The following is a 22,045-nucleotide window of genomic DNA, read 5'->3' on the forward strand; positions in this document are numbered from 1 at the left end:
CCTTTCAGCCCACCCCCCGCACCCCTCCTTTGTGGGCAGGAAAGCGCTTGCCGACGTGACTTTCTTCTCCCCTCTCTCTCTCTCTCGGCAGGGGCTGCGGCAGCAGGGAGCCCCGGTGCAGCAGGAGCCGTCGGCAGAGGCCAGCGAGGCCGCCGGCACCCGCACCATCCCCGCCTGCTCACACGCCAACGGGCAGGGGCGCCAAACTTCCTCCTGGTCGCGGCAGCGCCCGCACCGATGGCCGCAGCTGATAGCAACGGGTGTCAGAGGCGGGCCCCGCGCTCACGGCCGCCGAGCGCCTCTGTGGCGCCCTGCGCCTCGCCCGGGTGCAGCGGCAGGACGCCACGCTGTATTAGTGCGCCCTGGGAGACGCGGCGAGAGCCTGGCAGCCGCCGCTGTCGCTGTGCACGAACCCCAACCTGGCCCGCCGCGCCCCGCCCCGCTGCGGCGAAGCGGCGGGACGCTGTGCGTGCCCGGGACCCTGTCTGCTCTCGGCACAGTGGACAGCGCTGCGGCCGGGAGCGGGGCAGCACGTTGTGCGGGGGGCGGGGGGCGCTGGAGCCAGGAGCAGAGGAGCCGGAGGGCGCTGGGCCGGAGGCACGGGCGGGCAGAGGGAAGTGCCGCTCGACCACGAGGGGCGGAGCCGTTGGTGTAGTGGTCACGGTGCCGGAGCCGCTGCCTGTGCGTCCCCGCCTGGCCCGGGAGCGGCGGTGCCGCCCACTCATGCGCTGCCCCGCTGGCTCCCCCGGGGAAATAGGGCGCCGGCAAGCCCACCGGGCCGAGCTGCTGCCCGGGCACAGCTGCCGCAGGAGCGGCCTGAGTGCTGGGAGCCCCTGCCTCCCCCGCCGCTAGCAGCGCCCGGCCCCGTCGCCCCGGCCAAAGTGCCCTGCAGCCCGACCCGGCCTCGCAGCCCTGGAGCCAGGTCTCGGGACCCAGGGATGCAGGGCCTTTCTCGCCACCACCAGGAAGGTCCCAGCCCGTCCACCAGCCTGCAGGACGGGCTCCCTGCCCCTCGCCGACCCTCCCGCGGCCTGCCCCAGCCCAGCCCAGCTATGCCTCGGCCTTTCCGGGGCACGGGCAGAGAGGGGCGAGCAATGCCGGGACGTGGCCACAGGGCCTGCCTCGGCCCTGCCGCTGTCTCAGCTCGGCCCGGCCGTGGGTGAGTGGCGACTCCCCACGTCGCTCCCGCTCCGCTAGGGGCTCTCCCGCTCCTGCCGGCCCCTTTGTCCCTCTCGCCGCCTCCCCACGGCTCCCGCTCCCCCACCCGCATTTCGCTCCCTGCCCCCGCCAGTCCCCGGTGCTGCCTCTGCCTTGGCCGGGCCTGTGGGGCAGGGGCGGGGGCAGGGGCATGGGCACAGCGTCTGGGCAGCCTCCTCCTCTGAGAGGAGAGTCCCGGGCACCGGCTGCCCCTGGGAAACTCCCTGCGCCTCCAGCAGCTCACATTTCATGAGCCTCAGAGGCAGAGAGAAGAGGTTCAGCCCTCTCCCCTGTGTCAGCTGGCCTTTGTAACCGCCTATCAGGGAACTGCTGGCAGGTTTACAGGCTTGGGAGAGCAGAGCACAGCTCACCACCCCTCCGTGGCCTCAGCTGAACAGGCCTCAGCTGAAGTCCGTAGGAGAGGAGGGCTGTGAATGAGAGTGGCTGTGCTGAAACCCTGCCTTCTGCAGCTCCTGCTTACCGTTTTAGCAAAAGGCCCCGCGTGAGAACTGATGAAGGATCCTTGTTGGAGGCATTCATGGGAAGAGATTAAGAGTGGGTAGCCCTTGTGCTTGCCTAGGTAGTGAGGGCCTGAGACAGGGTGGCACAAGCAGTGGGAGGCTGTGTATGCGGGCAAGTGAAGAGAGAGACTCTCTGCAAAAAACAGGGCTCCGCTTGGGATCTCTTCCCCCTGCCAGTGGGAGGGAGTGTTTCCGTCTCTGTGTGAGGAGCTCCTGCAGCAAGTGCCCTTCACAGAGACGTTTCCCTTGAGGAGCCTCCTCTGCGAGGGAGAGGAGGGAAAGAAAACCCCCCGTGGGGATATTGAGCTGGACACCTGGGTCGAGGCACTTCTGTCTGTGCCTGGTCCTACCTACGTCCAGACAGTCTGGAGGGCCAGGGTGGGCATGGGTAGGTGCAAGGATCCCTTCTCCATCTCCTGCAGAGGTAGGTGCAGGCCCCTGTGTCTGGCTGGGTGCTAGAGGACAGGAGACACCAGGGACACTTCTCCCTTGCTGGGGGATGGCTTGTCTGGTTGCTATTTCTAGGAGGGACAAAGAGATGGGGGTCCTCAGCAGCCTCCTTCGTGTCCTTTTGACTGTTCGCAGCCTGCATGAGCTGTCCGTTAGGCTCCTACCTGAATGCTGGCCCTGGCCTTGAGTGTTCAGCTCTTGGGCAGCTGCTAGGGAGCCTGGGACAGAGCAATGATTGCACCTCCAAGCATGGTGGGCGTGCTTTAGACACGAGGCCATCATCTCTCTAGACGTCCTTGCCACAGAAATCTCAGCCCTACCGCTAAGCTCTCCTCTCCACTGCATCCTAAGCAAGGACATGCGGTCACTGTCTGCACAAACGCAAGTCCACACTGCCAACTTCTCTAGCTTGCCTACACTTGCCTTCCCAGGTCCACTCTGGCACTCCCACTGCAGCTCTGCGCTTCCCCTCACTCGCCTCCCAGAACTACTCATCCCTCCCAGAAGTGCAGGGTCCCAATTATCTCTGGGGATTCCAGGCAGAGGTGTTGTTCCCAGGCAGCAGAGGAAGGAAAGGGTAGAGTGGTAGAAATGATGGCGACATCTGTGCCCAGAAGAAATAGCACCATCTCCAGAGAGCTGCAGACCCTGAGGAAGGCGAGAAACCCCCGTGGGGAAAACCCCTGAAATCCCCAAAGGACCAAGCAGTGGTGTGCATTTCTGTCTGGGGAGGTGAGGACTCCACGGGGACATCAGGCCAGGAGCAGCCCCTTCCTACCATGGGGCACCCAGAGCCCCCAGGTTGCCTGCATCGTGAAGACATTCAGCAGGCTGTTGCCGGAGCTGCAACACCAGAAGAGGTGTCGCTGCCAGAAGAGGGAGAACTGCAGACAGCACGTTTCAGGCATGATAAGAACAAACCGTTTCTCTTCCTTCTTTCCTGCTTTGCTCCCCCCACAGAGTCATTTCCGGCAGCTCAGCTCTCTCAAGGCTGGGAGGTGCTTTTCTGACTCTCTCACACACAAACAGGAGGGTCGCTCTCAGCATGTACCTCGGGTACCTGGTCCTCGCTGCCCTCCTGGGGAAATCGCTCGGTAAGCACTGCCTTCTACTCTTGCCATAGTTCCTCTTTCTCCTCAGGACACCCTCACCTCCTCACCAGGTCTCTGAAGGGATCTGCTCTGGAAAACAGGACAAATGTTGGGAAATAGCAGATCGCATGGGTGTTTTTGCACCTGTTTTCTGAAGATGCTGTTACTGCTGGACAAGAAAAGATAAGACAGCAAAGGAACCCCTCATCCCCGGACCGTCTAAGACCGCCTTCTCCAGCTTTTCTCTCCCCAGCCATCCATGTCTCCCTGCCTCTGTTTTCTGATCCATCCGGGCCCGGTGTTTTGCAGACGAGTCCTTGCAGAAGCTCTCTGCTGTCTGCAGCCCCAAATTACTGCCTTGCAACCCAGATATACAGGATTTTCCAGAGCTGATGCAGCTCTGGTGCTGGAAAGCTCTCATCCCACTGACATTACTCGGGTGTCCCAGTCTGTCACCTGGCTGGCACATGTAATGCAGCATGCCCTGGCCACCCCCTTTTTTTCCATGCATGACAACACAGCCAGGGCTTCCTTTTTCCTCATTTCCCACTACTGGGGAGACACGCGAGGTGGCACGTGAGGGAGGGCAGGATGGAACTTTTTGTAGCACCTCCCCGGAGCCCTCACCGCACTCCAGGTGTTCTGGCCCTGGCACACAAGGGCCTGGCAAGACAGGAGAGCGTGGAGCTGGGAGCAGGGGCACAGCAAAGCTCTCTTCCAGGGGCATCCTGGCAGGAGGTGGTGGGATTATCACGGCGCGGGATCAACACTGAGCCAAAAACGCCAAGCTCCTGCCCCAAACCACTACTCACTACCTCGCTGCAGAGCAAGGGAGAGGGAGCCTTCTTCCCTGGGGGGGTTGCATCCTGAAGCCTTTTCCCTGCACAGTCCCTGACTCTTGCTTTCTTCCAGATGCCATGGGCCAGACCACCGTCACCCAGCAAGAGGCACTAGTCCCAGTGCAGGAGAGGGGCACCTTCCAGACCACCTGCACCTATCAAACCTCTAATTTTAATGCCTTGCTCTGGTACCAGCAGAGGAGAGGCCAAGCCCCCCAGCTGGTCTCATATCAGGCAGCAGCTGGCCCCAGGGAGAGTGGCCGATTCACCACATGGCTGAACACCACGGGGAAATACAGCCTCCTGCGACTGGAGGAAGTCAAGGTCTCCGACGCTGCCCTGTACCTCTGTGCTGTGCAAGACACCCTGGCGCAGGAAGCTTCCTGAGCTGTGCAAAAACCTGGGGCGGGAAAGGGAGGGAGGGTGGGGGTGCCTCTAGGCCAGGCCAAGCTCTGGGCAAGGGGCCCTCAGCTGTCCCCTAGCAGCACTATTGTGCCCTGCGCACCCAGGGATCTGCAGGCCAAGATCCGCTTTCGGAAAGGGGCAGGTGTCAGTGGCCTCACAGGAAGGAGAAGTTGGTGAAGGAGCATCTGCCATGGAAGGGTTCTCCCTCTGTACACCCCAGGATGGGACCGCACTTGCCCTGGGCTGCACAGAGAGTGCGTGGGCTCTTCTGATCTGATCTCCCTGCACAGCACCAGGCCTGGAAGGAATCGCTCCAGATCTCATCCAAGTCTTGCAGTCCCATTCCAAAACTCTTCCAAACTTCCGAACACACCGCAGGTTTTACTGCACTGCTTGGGGAGCTCCCCTGTGCTCGGGGACAGGCCTCAGCCAGGCAGGGTGGGCGCAGCTGGCGAGATTTCTCTGCCGGCTCTGGAGATCCATGGGGAAGAGCGTGGCAGGGTGAGGAGCAGAAAAGGGCTGCACCGTTCCTGTCCTGCGCGTGGCAGACCTTGAAGAACGCAGTGCTTGTGAAATCCCATCTCGGCTGCCTGGGACGCAGGAGAGCCTGTTGTGAGACACTGTTGTGGCGTCCTGGTGCTTAGAGCAGCCACCTCGTTTTCTCTGCCCGAACTCTAGAGTGAAGGTGCACAGTGCCACAGTGAAGGTGCAGACCTTTCCAAGCTGTGGTTTCAGTTTCACTCTGTCAGAAGGGATGCCGGTCCTGCCTGAAGCACCCCAGCTGGGCTCTTAGATGCCTTTAGGATTAAAAATAACCTGGAGAATTTTCCTGCCTAAGGGCACGGGGAGCTCGACCTAGATAGTCCCCTTTCTGGGTCTGCTGCACGACTCAAGGAGTAATCCCCGTGTCAGGAGTAAATGCATGTTGTCAGTAACTGATCGCTCATAGAGAACAGACTATATTGCAATGTGGGGTTTTAGAAGTAGCAAGGGTATCAGTGTATGCTGGATGCCCCAGTGAGCTCTACTTGACCACCACCGGAGTCGGAGGGGTCCTTTATTGAAGCAAAGCATTCCTGTGGTTGTTCCAGAAGCTGGGACTGGGCTCTTTGATATAGGGCTGCACATGGCCCCCTCTTGCATGGTGGTGCCTACAGCCATTGCCAGCCTCACGGCAGGGGACCAGGGGCTCATGTCTTTCAGGGACTGTGTGTCTCCGGGCTGCCTCTTCCATTTCCTGGGCTGCACCGAGTGCTTCTTCTACCTGGTGAAGGCCTTTCACTGAGTCCTAGCCACCTGCCAGCGACTGTGGTATGGAGCCCTCACGGACTGCAGGGCCTGTGTGTGCCTGGCAGCAGGGACCTGGCTGGTGGCTGCCTGCCCTCCACCCTCCAAACTAACCTCACTTTCCACCTCCCCGATGGCCAAAAGCACTGGGTGGGCTACATCTTCTGTGACACCGCAACCGTGCTGAGGCTGGCCTGAGGGGACAGCACCCTTAATGAGAGGGTGACCTTCCTGCATGTGGGGAAACTTGGTGATGACCTGCTTCAGCCTCACCATCACCTGCCACCTGGGCATCATCACAGCTATGCTGGAGATCTGCTCTGCCCTAAGCAGATGCCGTGCCTTCTCTCGTGCACCTGCACGGTCCACCTCACCGTGGTGACCACCTATTGCATGCCTCTGGTCTTCATCTGCCTGAAGCCAGAGTGCCAGCACCCCTTGGACAGCACAGTCGCTGTCTTCTACTCCACGGTGACACCTCTGCTAAATCCCCTTGGGCACATGCAGCGGAGCAAAGGGATGGAAGCTGCCCTCCCCAGGCTGTCCAGCAGGAAGGAGCTGGGCGAGGGCACGCAGACTTTCAGCCGGCAGCAAAGCATCCTACTTGTGCATTTCAGGACTGCTGGGTCCTGGTGCTGTCCCAGTGGGACAATGGTGATGGGGCTCCAGAGCTTGGTTGTGGCTGGAGATACGCCAGCATGCATCAGGACTGGAGACACAGGTCAGAGTATGCAGGGATGTGAGGAGGAAGGCTAAGGCCCACTTGGAATTAAATCTGGCAAGGGATGTCAAGGACAACAAGAAGGGCTGCTTCAAATACATCAGTAGCAAAAGGAAGACTAGGGAAAATGTGGGCCCGCTGCTGAATGGGGTGGGTGCCCTGGAGACAAGGATACAGAGAAGGTAGAGTTGCTGAATGCCTTCTTTGCTTCCGTCTTCACTGCTAAGGCCAGCCCTCGGGAATTCCAGACCCTGGGGACAAGAGAGAAAGTCTGGAGAAAGGAAGACTCTCCCTTGGTTGAGGAGGATGGGGTTAGAGATCATTTGGGCAAGCCTGACATCTAGAAATCCATGGGCGCCCCGATGGGATGCGCCCACGAGTGCTGAGGGAGCTGGCGGATGTTGCTGCTAGGCCACTCTCCATGATCTTGGAAAGGTCCTGGAGAGCAGGAGAGGTGCCTGAGGCCTGGGAGAAAGCCAGTGTCACCCCAGTCTTCCCAAAGGGCAAGAAGGAGGAGCCAGGAAACTACAGGCCTCTCAGCCTCCCCTCCATCCCGGGAAAGGTGATGGAACAGCTCATTGTGGAGGTCCTCACTAAGCATGTGGAGGACAAGAAGGTGATCAGGAGTAGTCAGCAGAGATTCACCAAAGGGAAATCATGCTTGACCAGTCGCATTGCCTTCTCTGATGGCCTGACTGGCGGGGTAGATGAAGGCAGAGCAGTGGATGTTGTCTGCCTGGACTTCAGCAAGGCTTTGGACACTGTCTCCCATCACATCCTCCTAGGTAAGCTCAGGAAGTGTGGGTTGGATGAGTGGCCAGGGAGGTGGAGGGAGAACTGGCTGGATGGCAGAGCTCGGAGGGTTGTGGTCAGTGGCGCAGAGTCTAGTTGGAGGCCTGTAGCTAGCGGTGTCCCCCAGGGGTCAGTGCTGGGTCCAGTCTTGTTCAACGTATTCACTGATGACCTGGGTGAAGGGACAGAGCGCGCCCTCAGCAAGTTTGCTGATGATAGTAAAGTGGGGGGAGTGGCTGGCACACCAGAAGGCTGTGGTGCCATTCAGAGGGACCTGGACAGGCTGGAGAGTTGGGCGGAGAGGAACCTCCTGAAGTTCGACAAAGGCAAGTGCAGGGTCCCGCACCTAGGCAGGAATAACCCCATGCAGCAGGACAGGCTGGGGGTTGACCTGCTGGAAAGCAGCTCTGCAGAGAGGGACCTGGGAGTGCTGGTGGGCAACAAGTTAAGCATGAGGCAGCAATGCGCCCTTGTGGCCAAGAAGGCCAACGGGATCCTGGGGGTGCATTAGGCAGAGTGTTGCCAGCAGGTGGAGGGAGGTGATCCTGCCCCTCTCATCAATGTGTACTGGCCTCTGTGTGCTCTTTCCCTCTGTGGACCCTCTCCCAGGCTGCTCCTGGAAAAAAGGCATTGGTCAGGGCGGGGGATAAGGTGGGAGCTCAAGGGGGGACCTTTCATCACTCCCAGAGGAATGAGAGGGAGGGACTCACTGCAGAGGAGCCTCTTTTGAACGCTGTGCCTTGGAGCTGAGGAAGGCCTTTGTGGCTACGCCAGAGCCTGTGGCCATCAATCCTTGCCTTGCTGCATCTCTGCCCCAAAAACGCCCCCTTGGCCCTGCGAGGTCAGTGGCCCCACGGGCTGTTGGGAATGGGAGCTGTGCTGGGGGAGGAGGCTTGGGCAGAAGACGTCGGCGAGGAATGACGGGAGTGGGGAAGGCCAGAAGAGCCTTGGGGATGGATCACAGCCTCCACTCAGCTTCCCCTCCCCTCCATTGTGTCATCATAGCCAGGGGGAATTCCACAACATGGGAAGGGGCAGAGGAAAGGACTGTTGCCACTCCGTGTGGGCTCACCACCCTCATGTGCCAGGGCAGCCCCAGGACAGAGACCGGTTCGCAAACCCCCACGATTGCTCCGTGGTGCCTTGACACCCAGCTTCACTATTAATGCTATTTAACTTTTCTTTTCTATGATACCTGACCATTTCTTGTTGGCCCTCCACCCTTGGCTTAAGGTAGCCATTAAAAGGTTGGGCCTCCCTCAAGCGCCCATGGGTGCAGAGGTTGGGCCTCCCTCAAGCGCCCATGCGTGCAGAGGAGGAACTCTTGAATGCCATGGTGGCCTCGAATTAGGAGTCTGGCATCCAGGGCCTAGGCAAAATTTCCTTCCTGATCCTCCTGCCCATGGTTCAGGGCACAGCCCCCATCTCCAGGCGCATTGCTCCAAGCAGCATTGCTCCAGGCACTGGGCATCTCTTGCCGTGCTCAGAGACCAAGGCCTCACCTCTTCCCCACAGAGACCTGCAGCCCTGGCACTGGGGGGTAGGGTGACACACGCCAGGAAGCCACAGGCCTCCATGAGACTTCTTCCAGAACAGGTCACAAGAGAGGCTCAGCATCACAGTTGAAATGGTCAACAATGTTCTCAGTGCAGAAAGGCACCTGCAGCAGCAGAGCCACCTGGGAGAAGGTGACCACAAAACCCAGTACCCACGCTCCCAGGGCCAGCAGGAAGCAGCGTTTCTTGCTCAGGCTAGTGCTGTAATGGAGCATTATGCCTACAGCAATGTAGTGATCTCCGAGGAGAAAAGGCTACCGGAGGAATAAGTACATGGCGGTCAGCAGGTGCTGGTCACTTCACACGCTGAGAGTGACAAGGCTGTTAGCCACTAGGGCTTGGAGATACCTGGCAGAGATGACAAGTAGGGCCATGTGCCACCCGGGGAGGTCACAAGCATCCTTTCTCCTCTGCCATGGTTCTAAGAGTTAGGAAGGAGGGTTTTTCAGAGGGAGGTTTCAGCCTGTGAGAACAGCAGGAACGTACTTTCAACAAAATGTCTTTCCTTTGGCTTGGCGGTCTTTCTCACAGCCTCTCTTCACCACTAACCCCTCAGTCCTCCTCCTTCCCCCCTCTCTCTGCCTATTCGTCCCTGCAGGCAGCCATACAAAGATCCGTCGATCCTTCTCCGGGCACTCATGCATCACAGAAATCCCAGAAATCACAGAATGGCCAAGGATGGAAGGGACCTCTCGAGATCATCTAGTCCAATCCCCCTGCTCAAGCAGAGTTATCTGGAGCATATTGCCGAGGATCGCGTCCAGGCGGGTTTTGAATATCTCCAGCCAAGGAGACTCCACTACCTCTCTGGGCAACCTGTTCCCGTGCTCTGTCACCCTCACAGGAAAGAAGTTTTTCCTCGTGTTCAGCTGGAACTGCGTGTGTTTCAGTTTGTGCCCGTTGCCTCTTGTCCTGTCGCTGGGCACCACGGAGAAGAGTCTGGCCCCATCCTCTCGACACCCTCCCTTCAGACAGTTCTACACACTGAGGAGATTGCCTCTGAGTCTTACAGAATCACAGAATCGTTTAGGTTGGAAGGGACCTCTGGAGATCATCTAGTCCAACCTCCCTGTTCAAGCAGGGTCACCTAGAGCATATTGCCCAGGATCACATCCAGACGGCTTTTGAATATCTCCAGGGAAGGAGACTCCACCACCTCTCTGGGCAACCTGTTCCAATGCTCTGTCACCCTCACAGTGAAAGTTTTTCTCAGGTTCCGATGGAACTTCCTGTGGTTCAGTTTCTGCCCATTGCCTCTTGTCCTGTTGCTGGGCACCACGGAGAAGAGGCTGGCCTCATCCTCTTGACACTCCCCCTTCAGATACTTGTACACGTTGACGAGATCCCCTCTCAATCTTCTCTTCTCCAGGCTGAACAGGCCCAGCTCTTGCAGTCTTTCTTCATAGGAGAGATGCTCCAGCCCTCTAATCATCTTGGTAGCCCTCCGCTGGACTCTCTCCAGGAGTGCCATGTCTCTCTTGGACTGGGGAGCCCAGAACTGGACGCAGTACTCCAGGTGAGGCCTCACCAGGGCTGAGGAGAGGGGCAGGATCACCTCCCTCCACCTGCTGGCAACACTCTGCCTAATGCACCCCAGGATACCATTTGCCTTCTTGGCCACAAGGGCACACTGCTGGCTCATGTTTAACTTGTTGTCCACCAGCACTCCCAGGTCCTTCTCAGCAGAGCTACTTTCCAACAGGTCAACCCCCAGCGTGTACTGGTGCATGGGATTATTCCTGCCTAGGTGCAGGACCTTGCACTTGCCTTTGTCGAACTTCAGGAGGTTCCTCTCCGCCCAACTCTCCAGCCTGTCCAGGTCCCTCTGAATGGCACCACAGCCTTCTGGTGTGTTAGCCTCTCCCCCCAGTTTAGTATCATCAGCAAACTTGCTGAGGGTGCACTCTGTCCCTTCCTCCAGGTCATTGATGAATATATTGAACAAGACTGGACCCAGCACTGACCCCTGGGGGACACCACTAGCCACAGGCCTCCAACTTGACTCTGCGCCATTCACCACAACCCTCTGAGCTCGGCCATCCAGCCAGTTCTCAAGCCACCTCACCGTCCACTCATCCAACCCACACTTCCTGAGCTTACCTAGGAGGATGTGATGGGAGACAGTGTCCAAAGCCTTGCTGAAGTCCAGGGAGACAATATCCACTGCTCTGCCCTCATCTACCCAGCCAGTCATTCCGTCATAGAAGGCTATCAGATTGGTCAAGCATGATTTCCCTTTGGTGAATCTCTGCTGACTACTCCTGATCACCTTCTTGTCCTCCAGATGCTTAGTGATGACCTTCAGGAGGAGCTGTCTTCTCTTCTCCAGGCTCAACAGGCCCAGCTCTTGCAGCCTTTCTTCAGAGGAGAGATGCTCCAGTCCCCTCATCATCTTCACAGCCCTCCGCTGCACTCTCTCCAGTAATGCCATGTCTCTCTTGCACTGGGGAGCCCAGAAATGGACACAGTACTCCAGATGTGGTCTCCCCAGGGCTGAGGAGAGGGAGAGGATCACCTCCCTCCACCTGCTGGCAACACTCTGCCTAATGCACCCCCAGGATCCCGTTGGCCTTCTTGGCCACAAGGGCGCATTGCTGCCTCATGCTTAACTTGTTGTCCCAGGTCCCTCTCTGCAGAGCTGCTTTCCAGCAGGTCAACCCCCAGCCTGTCCTGCTGCATGGGGTTATTCCTGCCTAGGTGCAGGACCCTGCACTTGCCTTTGTCGAACTTCAGGAGGTTCCTCTCCGCCCAACTCTCCAGCCTGTCCAGGTCCCTCTGAATGGCACCACAGCCTTCTGGTGTGCCAGCCACTCCCCCCACTTTACTATCATCAGCAAACTTGCTGAGGGCGCACTCTGTCCCTTCACTCAGGTCATCAGTGAATACGTTGAACAAGACTGGACCCAGCACTGACCCCTGGGGGACACCGCTAGCTACAGGCCTCCAACTAGACTCTGCGCCACTGACCACAACCCTCCGAGCTCTGCCATCCAGCCAGTTCTCCCTCCACCTCCCTGGCCACTCATCCAACCCACACTTCCTGAGCTTACCTAGGAGGATGTGATGGGAGACAGTGTCCAAAGCCTTGCTGAAGTCCAGGCAGACAACATCCACTGCTCTGCCTTCATCTACCCCGCCAGTCAGGCCATCAGAGAAGGCAATGCGACTGGTCAAGCATGATTTCCCTTTGGTGAATCTCTGCTGACCTTTCCAAGATGATGGAGAGTGGCCTAGCAGCAACATCTGCCAGCTCCCTCAGCACTCGTGGGCGCATCCCATCGGGGCGCCCATGGATTTCTAGATGTCAGGCTTGCCCAAATGATCTCTAACCCCATCCTCCTCAACCAAGGGAGAGTCTTCCTTTCTCCAGACTTTCTCTCTTGTCCCCAGGGTCTGGAATTCCCGAGGGCTGGCCTTAGCAGTGAAGACGGAAGCAAAGAAGGCATTCAGCAACTCTGCCTTCTCTGTATCCTTTGTCTCCAGGGCACCCGCCCCATTCAGCAGCGGGCCCACATTTTCCCTAGTCTTCCTTTTGCTACTGATGTATTTGAAGCAGCCCTTCTTGTTGTCCTTGACATCCCTTGCCAGATTTAATTCCAAGTGGGCCTTAGCCTTCCTCCTCACATCCCTGCATACTCTGACAACATCCCTGTATTCCTCCCAAGTGGCCTGTCCCCTTTTCCACATTCGGTAGACTTCCTTCTTCTGTTGGAGTTAGGCCAGGAGCTCCTTGCTCATCCATGCAGGTCCCCTGCCCACTTTGCTCGACTTCTTCCTCAGAGGGATGCACTGCTCTTGAACCTGGAGGAAGTGATGCTTGAATGTTAACCGGCTCTCCCAGACCCCACTTCCCTGAAGAGGCCCTACTCCACGAGATTCTTCCAAGGAGGTCCCTGAAGAGGCCCAAGTTAGCTCTCCTGAAGTCCAGCGTTGCGATTGTACTTGCTGCCCTGCTCCCTCCTCGCAGGATCCAGAACTCCACCATCTCATGGTCACTGCAGCCAAGGCTGCTCCCAACCTTCACACCTCCAACCAGGCCTTCTTTGTTTGTTAGTACAAGGTCCAGCAGCACACCTTTCCTTGTTGGCTTCTCCACCACCTGGGTCAAGAAGTTATCATCAGTCCTCTGCAGGAACCTCCTGGACCGTTTGTGCCTAGCTGTGCTGTCTTCCCAGCAGATGCCAGGGAGGTTGAAGTCCCCCATGAGAACCAGGGCCTGTGAGCGTGAGGCTACTTCCAGCTGTCTGTAGAAGGCCTCCTCGACGACTTCTTCCTCATCAGGTGGCCTGTAGTAAACCCCCACCGCCGTGTCCCCCCATGTTAGCCTGCCCTTTAATCCTTACCCCTAGGCTCTCAACTTGCTCTTCAGCCACCCCGAGGCAGAGCTCCACACATTCTACTTGCTCCCTCACATAAAGGGCAACTCCACCACCTCGCCTTCCTGGCCTGTCTTGCCTAAAAAGCACATAGTCATCCAGGACAGCATCCCAGTCATGTGAGCTATCCCACCATGTCTCTGCAACTGCAACAAGATCATGGCCCTGCGACCGCACACACATCTCTAATTCTTCCAGCTTATTCCCCATGCTGCGTGCATTGGTGTACAGGCATTTCAGAGAGGCAACTGAGCATGCAGATTTCTCAGGAGAGGTGCAAGAGGATCCTCCATAGGCATGTCCTGTGCTGACTCCCCTGGCTGCATGCACCTGCTGGAGGCATCCTGGCTTGAGCAGCGTTTTACTGACTACCCTGTCTCTATAACACTGCCCTTCCCCCATCTTTCCTAGTTTAAAGCCCTCCTTACCAGGCTGCCCAACCTGGAAAACCCGTCTACTCCTCCTCCCGTCCTTCCCCCTCACAGGCAGGACTGAGGAGAAAGTGACCTGGGCTCCCAGACCCTTGACCACCGTCCTCAGAGCTCGGAAATCCTGTTTGATGGTATCCAATTTGCCCTTGGTGTCGTTAGTGCCCACATGGGAGAGCAGCAGAGGGTAGTAGTCTGCTGCATGGACAAGCCTTGGCACTCTTTCCATGACATCTCTTATTCGAGCCCCCGAATTGCAGGCAGCAAACCTCTCCAGACAAGAGGTCAGGTCGGCAGATAGGTGCCTCTGTCCCCTGCAGCAGGCAGTCACCCACAACAATCACTCGCCGCTTCTTCCGGGTGTTCCCACTTGGCACGGGGTCTGTCAGGCCAGTAGCTTCCCTTGAAGAAATGCCCAGCTCCTCCTCAGCCTGCAGGGTGCTAAACTTGTTCCTCAAAGGAACAAAGTCTTGAGGAGGAGCGAGAGCCTTTCTCCTTCTACGAGAAGTGACCAGTTTCCAGCCTTCTTCAACAGTGTTATGAGGTACCATTTCACACGGTACAGAGCCCTCTGGCAACTCCGCTGCAGTAGGGAGTGGGGACTCCTGGAGCTGCACGGTCTCCGAGAATACCCTCTCTATCTCTTGCTCACCTTCTTGGATGCTACGCAGCCTACTGACTTCCTCCCGTAACTCCTTTACCTGGCGATACCACTGATCAACCGCAGCACACCTTCTTGCAGGAGAGCTGACTGTCAGTCCAGGCCTCACGGAGAGGCCCTAGGCACTCCCTGCAGCTTGACAGCTGAAGAGCTGCATCTGCTGTCAGAGGGTCTGTCTGGGTTGAAGCTTCACACACAGGTGACGTAGCAACTCCAACCACCACTGGGGAACGTGCTCTGCAGCGTGTCCTGACCGTACCTGAGGAAGCACACACTGCCAGGAGAAACGAAGGTGCCTTCTTGCCTTCTGCGCAAACTGCTGCACAAACTGCTGTGTCTGTCTGCCGCCTCTGGGAGTTGTGCTCTGGATAGAGAGGCATCGTTTGTAAAAGAGAAGGTTATACTGGGGTGTCCTCCCCCTACCGGATTCAGGGAGTGTGTCTGTCCCTGCATGGGTGACTTCTGCTATGGAAGTAACAGAGAGTCAATAGTGGCAAGACTGACTCCGTTTTCCTAATCACTGCCGTATTAAGGTAGAACAAAGAAGAACTCCGCAAATTTGCATCAACTCCTTCACTCCTGCCTGGCTCGCCAGGAATTCAAACTGGGTAGAACTGACTAGAAGCTGTGGAGTTTTCTAGTAGAAGAATCCATTCTCTCTGTTCTTTACTTTATATGTGTCGCCAGTCAGAGAGTGTCAGATAGTGACCATACCACCCTGAAGAAAGGCATAGAAGTCATCTACTTATGCTAATCAGGCGGTCCTCTGTCTGAGCTGTGCACTGGACATGCTTCCCTTGCAGCTGCCAGCGTGTGTGCGCGCGCGTGTGTGAATAAAGGCTGTTTGAACTAAATTGCTGCAAGTAGAGTTTTTCTACAACACTGCAGCAAGTGCTCTTTTCAGAGACATTTCTCTTGAGGAGCCAGCCGCCTCTGTGGCCAAGGGAGAAGGAAGAGAAAAACGCCCTGGGGACAGAGTGTCGGACAGCTGAGTCCAGGCGCTTTTGCCTGTGCATGGTCCTGTCTCCACCCAGACTCTCCCTTGGGACAGGGTGGACACGGGGGCACGCAAGGGTTGCTTTTCCTGTCCTTTCCAGAACTGGCTGGGGGTGCCTCGGTCTGCCTGGGTGCCGGATGGCAGGAGAAGATCATTGGGGTGCTTGTCCCTTGCTGTATGATGGTGGGGCAGGTTGCGATCTTCAGGAGGGCCAAAAGAGAAGGAAGGCCGCAGGAGCCTCCTCTGTGTCCCTCTTGCCTGGCCACAGCCTACCTTAACCGTCCATTATGGTCCTACAGTCCCTTTGGCAACACGGCCTGGACTTCAGAGGAAGTAAACTGCGCACGTGGCTTAACCGTACAAGTACCAAACCTCCGGCGCTGAAAAGGCATGGCCCTGGATTTAGGGAGCCTGGGGCCCAGCAAGGATTCCTGCAGTTGGATTCCTTTGCTGAGCGCTTTCAGCACTAGCCCAAGATCTCTCCAGAGAGCCGTCTTGTGGTAGAGGTGTGGGCCTCAAGGAAGCCTATCTGAAGCAGCAGTGAGGGAGCTTTGCTCCACCCTCTGGGCTGAGGTTTGGAGGCTGCTTTGAGCTGGCAGAGGGAGGAGAAGGCAGGAACCCGCAAGCTTCAGCTCGCTCATTCTGGAAGGTCCCTGGTCACCCCGTGAAGAGGAGAGCTTGACATGGCCCTGATTTTCCTGGCAGCCCTGGTGGGACTGGCAGACTTTGGTGAGACACGACTTGCAGGCTGGGGAGGAGCAGGGCAAGAGTTTGTGCTGTCGGGGGTGGAAGCGGGGGATGTGAGTCCTGACCCTCCAGGTAACTGGCAGTGTTTCTGTAGGGAGGCGGGGGTTGCAGATGGGACATCGCTAATAACCTGCACTATGCCAGGTGGAATGGGCATCAAAGGAGGACTAAGACTACGCTTTAGTGTTGTAGAAAGTTGCATTCTTGCGCGCACTGTTAATGCATCTGCAATTGGAAGGAGAGAGATGCTAGATGCTAGCCCAATACTGCCTATAGGATCTTTTCTCCTAGATGTATTGGGTAAAATGCTACAGATCTGTGTAGGGTTGGGTGTAATCCCGGAAGGACATATAGAGAAGGTTAACTCAGTGCAAGAAACTCAAATGCTGTACAAGGACAGGTCAAGGACGGATTATGTGGTGTGTAGTTTGGCGAAAACGTTACCGTAAGCAGTTACGATCAGAGGCAGGGGAGGAACAGTTCATCGCTTGTCTTGCTGAAGGCGAGACCAACAGTTAATACAGCTCAGGGACTGACAGGAAGACAACTGATGGACTCAAAGCCCGCAGGATACTGCTGGAAAGTAGGATCGTCTAGGGTGTGAGGTGAGGAGTGACCAGAGCCTGCAAGATGAAGCATGCAGAGATGCACAGCTCAGCATTTTGCATGATATGAGAGGTCAGATGGAGAACGGGGATAGCAAGAGAGCTGATGAAGTAGTCAATAAATGGCCACACGGATAAGCAGAGCCAAAATGCCTTCCTGGCTTCACAGGTCATGCACAAAAGGACTCTGTGTTCCAGTTCCCACCAGAAACGACCGTCCAGGCAGGACACAGTGCAACACTGCGCTGCAATTTCTCCACCAGCAGCCGTTATCCCTACGTCTTCTGGTACCAGCGGTTCCTGACCCAGGCCCCTCAGATGCTGCTGCGTGTGGACAATTCCAAACCTCATGTGGATTCAGGGAGGTTCTCCTCTGCGCTGTCTGCTGAGAGCTCCCTGGTGCTTCTGCATGTGCAGGATGCCGAGCTCCAGGACAGTGCTGTCTATTTTTGTGCGCTGAGCCCACACTGGTGTGTACGCCATGCAGCATTGCATAGAAAGGCTTGTGGGCTGCTCTGGGGAGTGGATCCCTCCCTGCCACTGTTTGCAAGAAGCCCTGAGCTGAAGCCTGCCCAGCAACAGCACCCGGGGGTTGTGGTGAGGTTTGGTCTCTGCCTGCCAAGCCTGTGTGGCAGGGGAAAATGTCGAGAGGCACGCGCTGGTGTGACTTTTAGAGCTGTTTCTAGAACCAGGGCCTTGGATGAGGAAAAGGTTCCAATAAATCAGACATGGGTTCCAGGGGAGACAGGACTGGAGGCAGACCCATTGAAGACTGCAGCATACACAAGCCAAACCAAGCTCACAAAATCCTGTGCTCAAAATAGCTGGACCACTGGAGCAAGTCCGTAGGAGAGGTATCCTACCTGCTTCTCTCCCTGTTCCTCCTCCCGCTGTCTCCGCTCATGGCCCCAGTTGGGGAAGCGGGCTCTTGGTAGGAGGCACAACTGCTCTTGTGGTTTTGCCCCCTGGCCAAAGAGGCACACGGAAAGAATATCCCTCCCTAGCCCTGCATGTGGGAATCAGCTAACCCCGCAGGATGTGAGCAAGACCCATCAGCCAGACGCTGGACAAGATTCCCTGTTCCACCCGCTGCCAGCCCCTGCCTCTGAGCAGTCCCACTCCTTTTCATGTCTCTCCTCCAGGCCAGGGGAGACACCAGCCCTCAGCTGGGGGAAGGTCTTGCGTCCCAGAGTCGGTGTGGGTTTCTCTGCCCACCAGAAAACAGCTGGTCACCCCATTTCTGGGAACTACTTTGCCCCTCTGTACCTAGTGCTTTTTCCAAGAGATCCTGCTGGCTTTAGTGCCTCTCTTCTTGGGGGGAATGCAGGCAGTCGTTATTAGAATTATTACTGTCCTTCCTTTGAAAACATAGCCCCATGTAGACTTAAGCAGAATGAGCAGAAATTGTTATCTCTGCTGTGACTAGTGCATACAGCGGTTCTGAAAAGGTTGGGGTCCCTCCTGCCCACACCCCTTCCCATCCACTTCCTGCTCCAGGGCGCAGGGCTGCCCCATTCACTCCCTCACATTGCAGCACCCTGCTGAGTGCTCCATGTGCTCCCTGGTGGGGGTGGGGGTGCGGGGGTTGGGGTAGGGCTGGGGACAACACACTGTTAATCCCGCATCCTGGTCTCTGCTCACTGTTCAGCCCTTCACCCATGCAATAAGATGATTTTGTCACGTCGGGACTTGTGGCAGTCCTACAGCCCCTACTGGAGTCTGGTTCCTCTCGGGGGTTGCAGGCTATCCCCCCTGCACAGCACACAGTCAGACTCCCAGGCGTAGGTCGGAGCAGCGCTTCCCATTCAGCCTGCTAGAGATTCTGCAGAGAGCTGTGGTTCCTGGGCAGCACAGGAAGGAATGGGGAGAAGCGGTAGCAACAGTGGGGAAGCCTGCTCGTAGAAGAAATACCACTATCCAGAGAGAAGCAGAGACCACGGAGGAAGATGTGAAACCCCAGTGAGGCAACTGCCCTGCACCCCCAAAGGGCCAAGCAGTAGTGTGCAGAAGAGCAAGCATTTGTAGCTGGGGAGGCAAAGACAATGGTGGAGGAGAGAAAGCCACAGCAGGGGCTTTTCAGGCGCGGTGAAAGAAAACGTGCTTCCTTCTTTGCTCCCTTAGTGGTGTCATTTCCGGCAGTTCTGCTCCCTCAAGGCTGGGAGGTGGTTTTTTGACTCTCTCACACACAAACCGGAGGGTCGGGCTCAGCATGCACCTCGGGTACCTCGTCCTCGCTGCTTTCCTGTGGCAACCACTGGGTAAGCACTGACTTTTACTTGAGGCATAATTCCTCTTGTCTATGGGAAACCCTAGCCCCTTCCTGGCTCTATGTCTCTGCAGGGAGATGGTCTTGTATAGTGGGAAAATGCTGGGAGGTGTTGGCTCGTGTGTGCTTTCCCACAAATAGTCTCAGGGCACTGTTACTGTTGGAGAAGAAAAGGGAAGACCGAGAGAGGAGAAACCTGTCCTGATCCCTGTGAACCACCGGCTCCCAATTTCCTTTCGCCAACCATCCACCTCTGTCTGCTTCTCTCTTCTGACCCATCTGGGACCAATGTTTCACAACTGTCTTGCCGTGGGTCTCTTAGTTGTCCTGCAGTCCCAAATTTCTCTCTTTGCAACGCAAAAAACCTGATCTTATGAAGGCTGCTGCAGGCCCAGGCATGACGTTATTAGCTTGTCGCAGTCTCTCTCCTGGCTGGCACAAGTAGCGCAGCCTGCCCGGACCACTCATTTCCTCCTGCACGTCGGCACTGCCGGGGCTTCCTTTTGCCTCCCTCGAGCTTTGGTTTACCATGCACTCCGGGACACAGGAACCATCTGAGATGGCAGGATTTTGGAAGGAGGATGTAACTTTCTCACAGCACCCTGTGTGGGCCTCTCACCACACTGAAGGTGTCCTGGTGCCAGCACGTAAAGGCCAGGCATGGCAGGACGTTCCCTGGGACTCTGGACAGCAGAAGAGCAGGCAGCAGGGGCACAGCAGAGCTCTCCTCCAGGAGCATCCTGGCAGGAGGTGAGGGGATAATCATGCTGCGGGATCCACACGGAGCCAAGAACTCTGCGCTGCTGCCCCAAACCACTCACCACCTTGCTGTGCCCAGCCCTGAGGCTCCTGCTGCAGAGCAAGGGAGAGGGAGCCTTCCCCGCTGAGGCTTTTCCCTCCTGTCATGGTTTGCATCCTGAAGCCTTTTCCCTGCACAGTCCCTGACTCTCACTTTCTTCCAGGTGCCATGGGCCAGACCACTGTCACCCAGCAAGAGGGACCAGTCCCAGTGCAGGAGAGGGGCACCTTCCAGACCACCTGCACCTATCAGACCTCTAATTTTAATAACTTGCTCTGGTACCAGCAGAGGAGAGGCCAAGCCCCCCAGCTGGTCTCAAATCAGGCAGCAGCTGGCCCCAGGGAGAGTGGCCGATTCACCACATGGCTGAACACCACAGGGAAATACAGCCTCCTGCGACTGGAGGAAGTCAAGGTCTCCGACGCTGCCCTGTACCTCTGTGCTGTGCAAGACACCCTGGCGCAGGAAGCTTCCTGAGCTGTGCAAAAACTTGGGGCGGGAAAGGGGGCAGGGGTGCCTCTAGGCCAGGCCAAGCTCTGAGGCAGGAGCCCTCAGCTCTCCCTTGGTACCGCTCTTTTCCCTCCATACCCAGGGATCTGCAGGCCAAGATCCTCGTTCTGAAAGGGACTGGTGTCAATGGCCTCACAGGAAGAAGCAGCTGGTGAAAGAGCCTCTGTTGTCCCCCTACACCCCAGGATGGGACTATGCTTGCTGTGAGCTGTAGAGAGAGCATGTGGGCTGCTCTGATGTGTCTTGTCTGTACAGCACCAAGGACCGGAAGGAACTGGTAGGAGACTCCCTTGAGTCTTGCAGTCCCGCGCCCAAAACTTCTTCCCTCGCTGCACAGGGCTTCTTCCCAAATCAAGGGCAGGATGCACGTCTTGAGAACATAAGGGTGCCAGCACAAATCTTCTTCCCTGGGACTTGGAGCCCTGGCCCCTGGAAAGGGGAAAATCCTTGAGGTGGGGAGGAGCAAAGGACATGGACCAAGGCTTCCTGGTGTGCTTGACAGCCCCTGGGACAGCCTTCGCCGCCCACCACCCCACTCCACCTCAGTGCAGGCTGACCACAGGAGGGTATTAGCGTGAAAGCAGCTCTTGCAGCAGAGACTTATTCACCCAGACCTTTCTAGAGGCTGAAACCAGGAGTGCCGGATCATCAGGGCTCATTCAGTCAGGGCTCTGACTGAACAATAGTCCCTGCCACTGGTGCCTCCTGTAGGGGCTGACAAGCACCCTCCTTTCAGCAGTCCTTGTAGGGCAGGGAGATTTTGACAGGGCGAGGAGCAGAAAAGGGCTGTGACATTCCTCTCCCTGGGAATGTCGCACCCTGGGACACTCCCGTGGCCTTGTTTGTAGTCCCATTCTCAGGAAGGGGTGCAGTTGCTCCTCACCCTGCAGTCCCTGGATGGATGCCCAAGGCCTCCTGTGTGTGAGGACGTGACACATCCTTCTCTCCTCCTCCCTCCCAGCTCCCTCCAGTGGCCACTAATGCTCACCTGCGCAGGCAGGCGAGCTGCACTGCTGGGTTTCATGTCTCTTCTTCCTAATGCAGCTCTCAGGAGAAATCTGCCGACCTGTTGGTCTTCCTCCTCTCTCTGGGGCAGGCAGTCCCTCAGAGTCGTCAAAGAGTGCTGTCAGCTTGTCTGGGGCCTTGTCCTGCACACAGCACTCCAGTCCTCTTTCCTCAGTTCCTCCTCTGGGAGGTCCTCTTGGCATTCCCTCCCTCCCCTGCCGTGTGATCTTATGCACTAGTGTTTGTGGGACTGTGTTTGTGTACTAGAAGGTGTGATGGACTGCATGCAGGCCTATGGGTTCTTATGCATGTGCGTGCATGCATGTGTCTTTGAGTGCCTGTTGGCTTGTGCCTATACATCTCTGCATGCTTTCCATCACTGCAAGGAGCTACCTTCCCCATCAACTGCCTTGGTTATGGCCTCCTCGTAGCCCAATCCCACCTGCAGTTGTCCAGGCTTGGAGGCGCTCGGCACCCTGGGAGCAGTGGGACGGTGTTGCCTGAAGGGCCTCTGCCATGCCCTGCTCTCAGCCTGACTGTGGGGCTTCCCACTCTCCCAGATATTTGCTCAGGAGGGGAGGCAGGAAGAGGAGAAGGTGTCACGCCACACTGGCCTAGACTGTCCGCTCTGTCCTGAGCCTATATATTCCTGGCAGAGGAGGAACCTCTCCATAGGGCTCCACGACCAGCAGCAGGGCCACTGCTGGCCCTACCGCCTCAATAGACACATCCACACTGGCGGGTTTCAGAGTAGCGCTTCCAGCCCTGTGTGCAATGAGAGCCTCTGCCTCC

The 22,045-nt window shown here is 57.2% G+C and overlaps 1 protein-coding gene and 1 gene segment (V, D, J or C); both read left to right on the top strand.

Annotated features, from left to right (window-relative positions):
- Positions 1-364: 364 nt before the first annotated feature.
- Positions 365-4,832, top strand: LOC138062207 (T cell receptor alpha variable 1-2-like). The segment is given in 2 exon segments: positions 365-3,262; positions 4,172-4,832. Coding segments are annotated over 2 exon segments (363 nt in total).
- Positions 4,833-6,704: 1,872 nt separating this feature from the next.
- Positions 6,705-9,918, top strand: LOC138062206 (uncharacterized). The gene is made up of 2 exons (XM_068919131.1): positions 6,705-7,296; positions 9,458-9,918. The coding sequence occupies exons 1-2, from the start codon at positions 6,879-6,881 to the stop codon at positions 9,916-9,918; spliced, it is 879 nt and encodes a 292-aa protein (XP_068775232.1). The 5' UTR covers positions 6,705-6,878.
- Positions 9,919-22,045: the final 12,127 nt, after the last annotated feature.

The sequence above is a fragment of the Struthio camelus genome, chromosome 25 (genome assembly GCF_040807025.1).
Source record: "Struthio camelus isolate bStrCam1 chromosome 25, bStrCam1.hap1, whole genome shotgun sequence".
Lineage (NCBI taxonomy): Eukaryota > Metazoa > Chordata > Aves > Struthioniformes > Struthionidae > Struthio > Struthio camelus.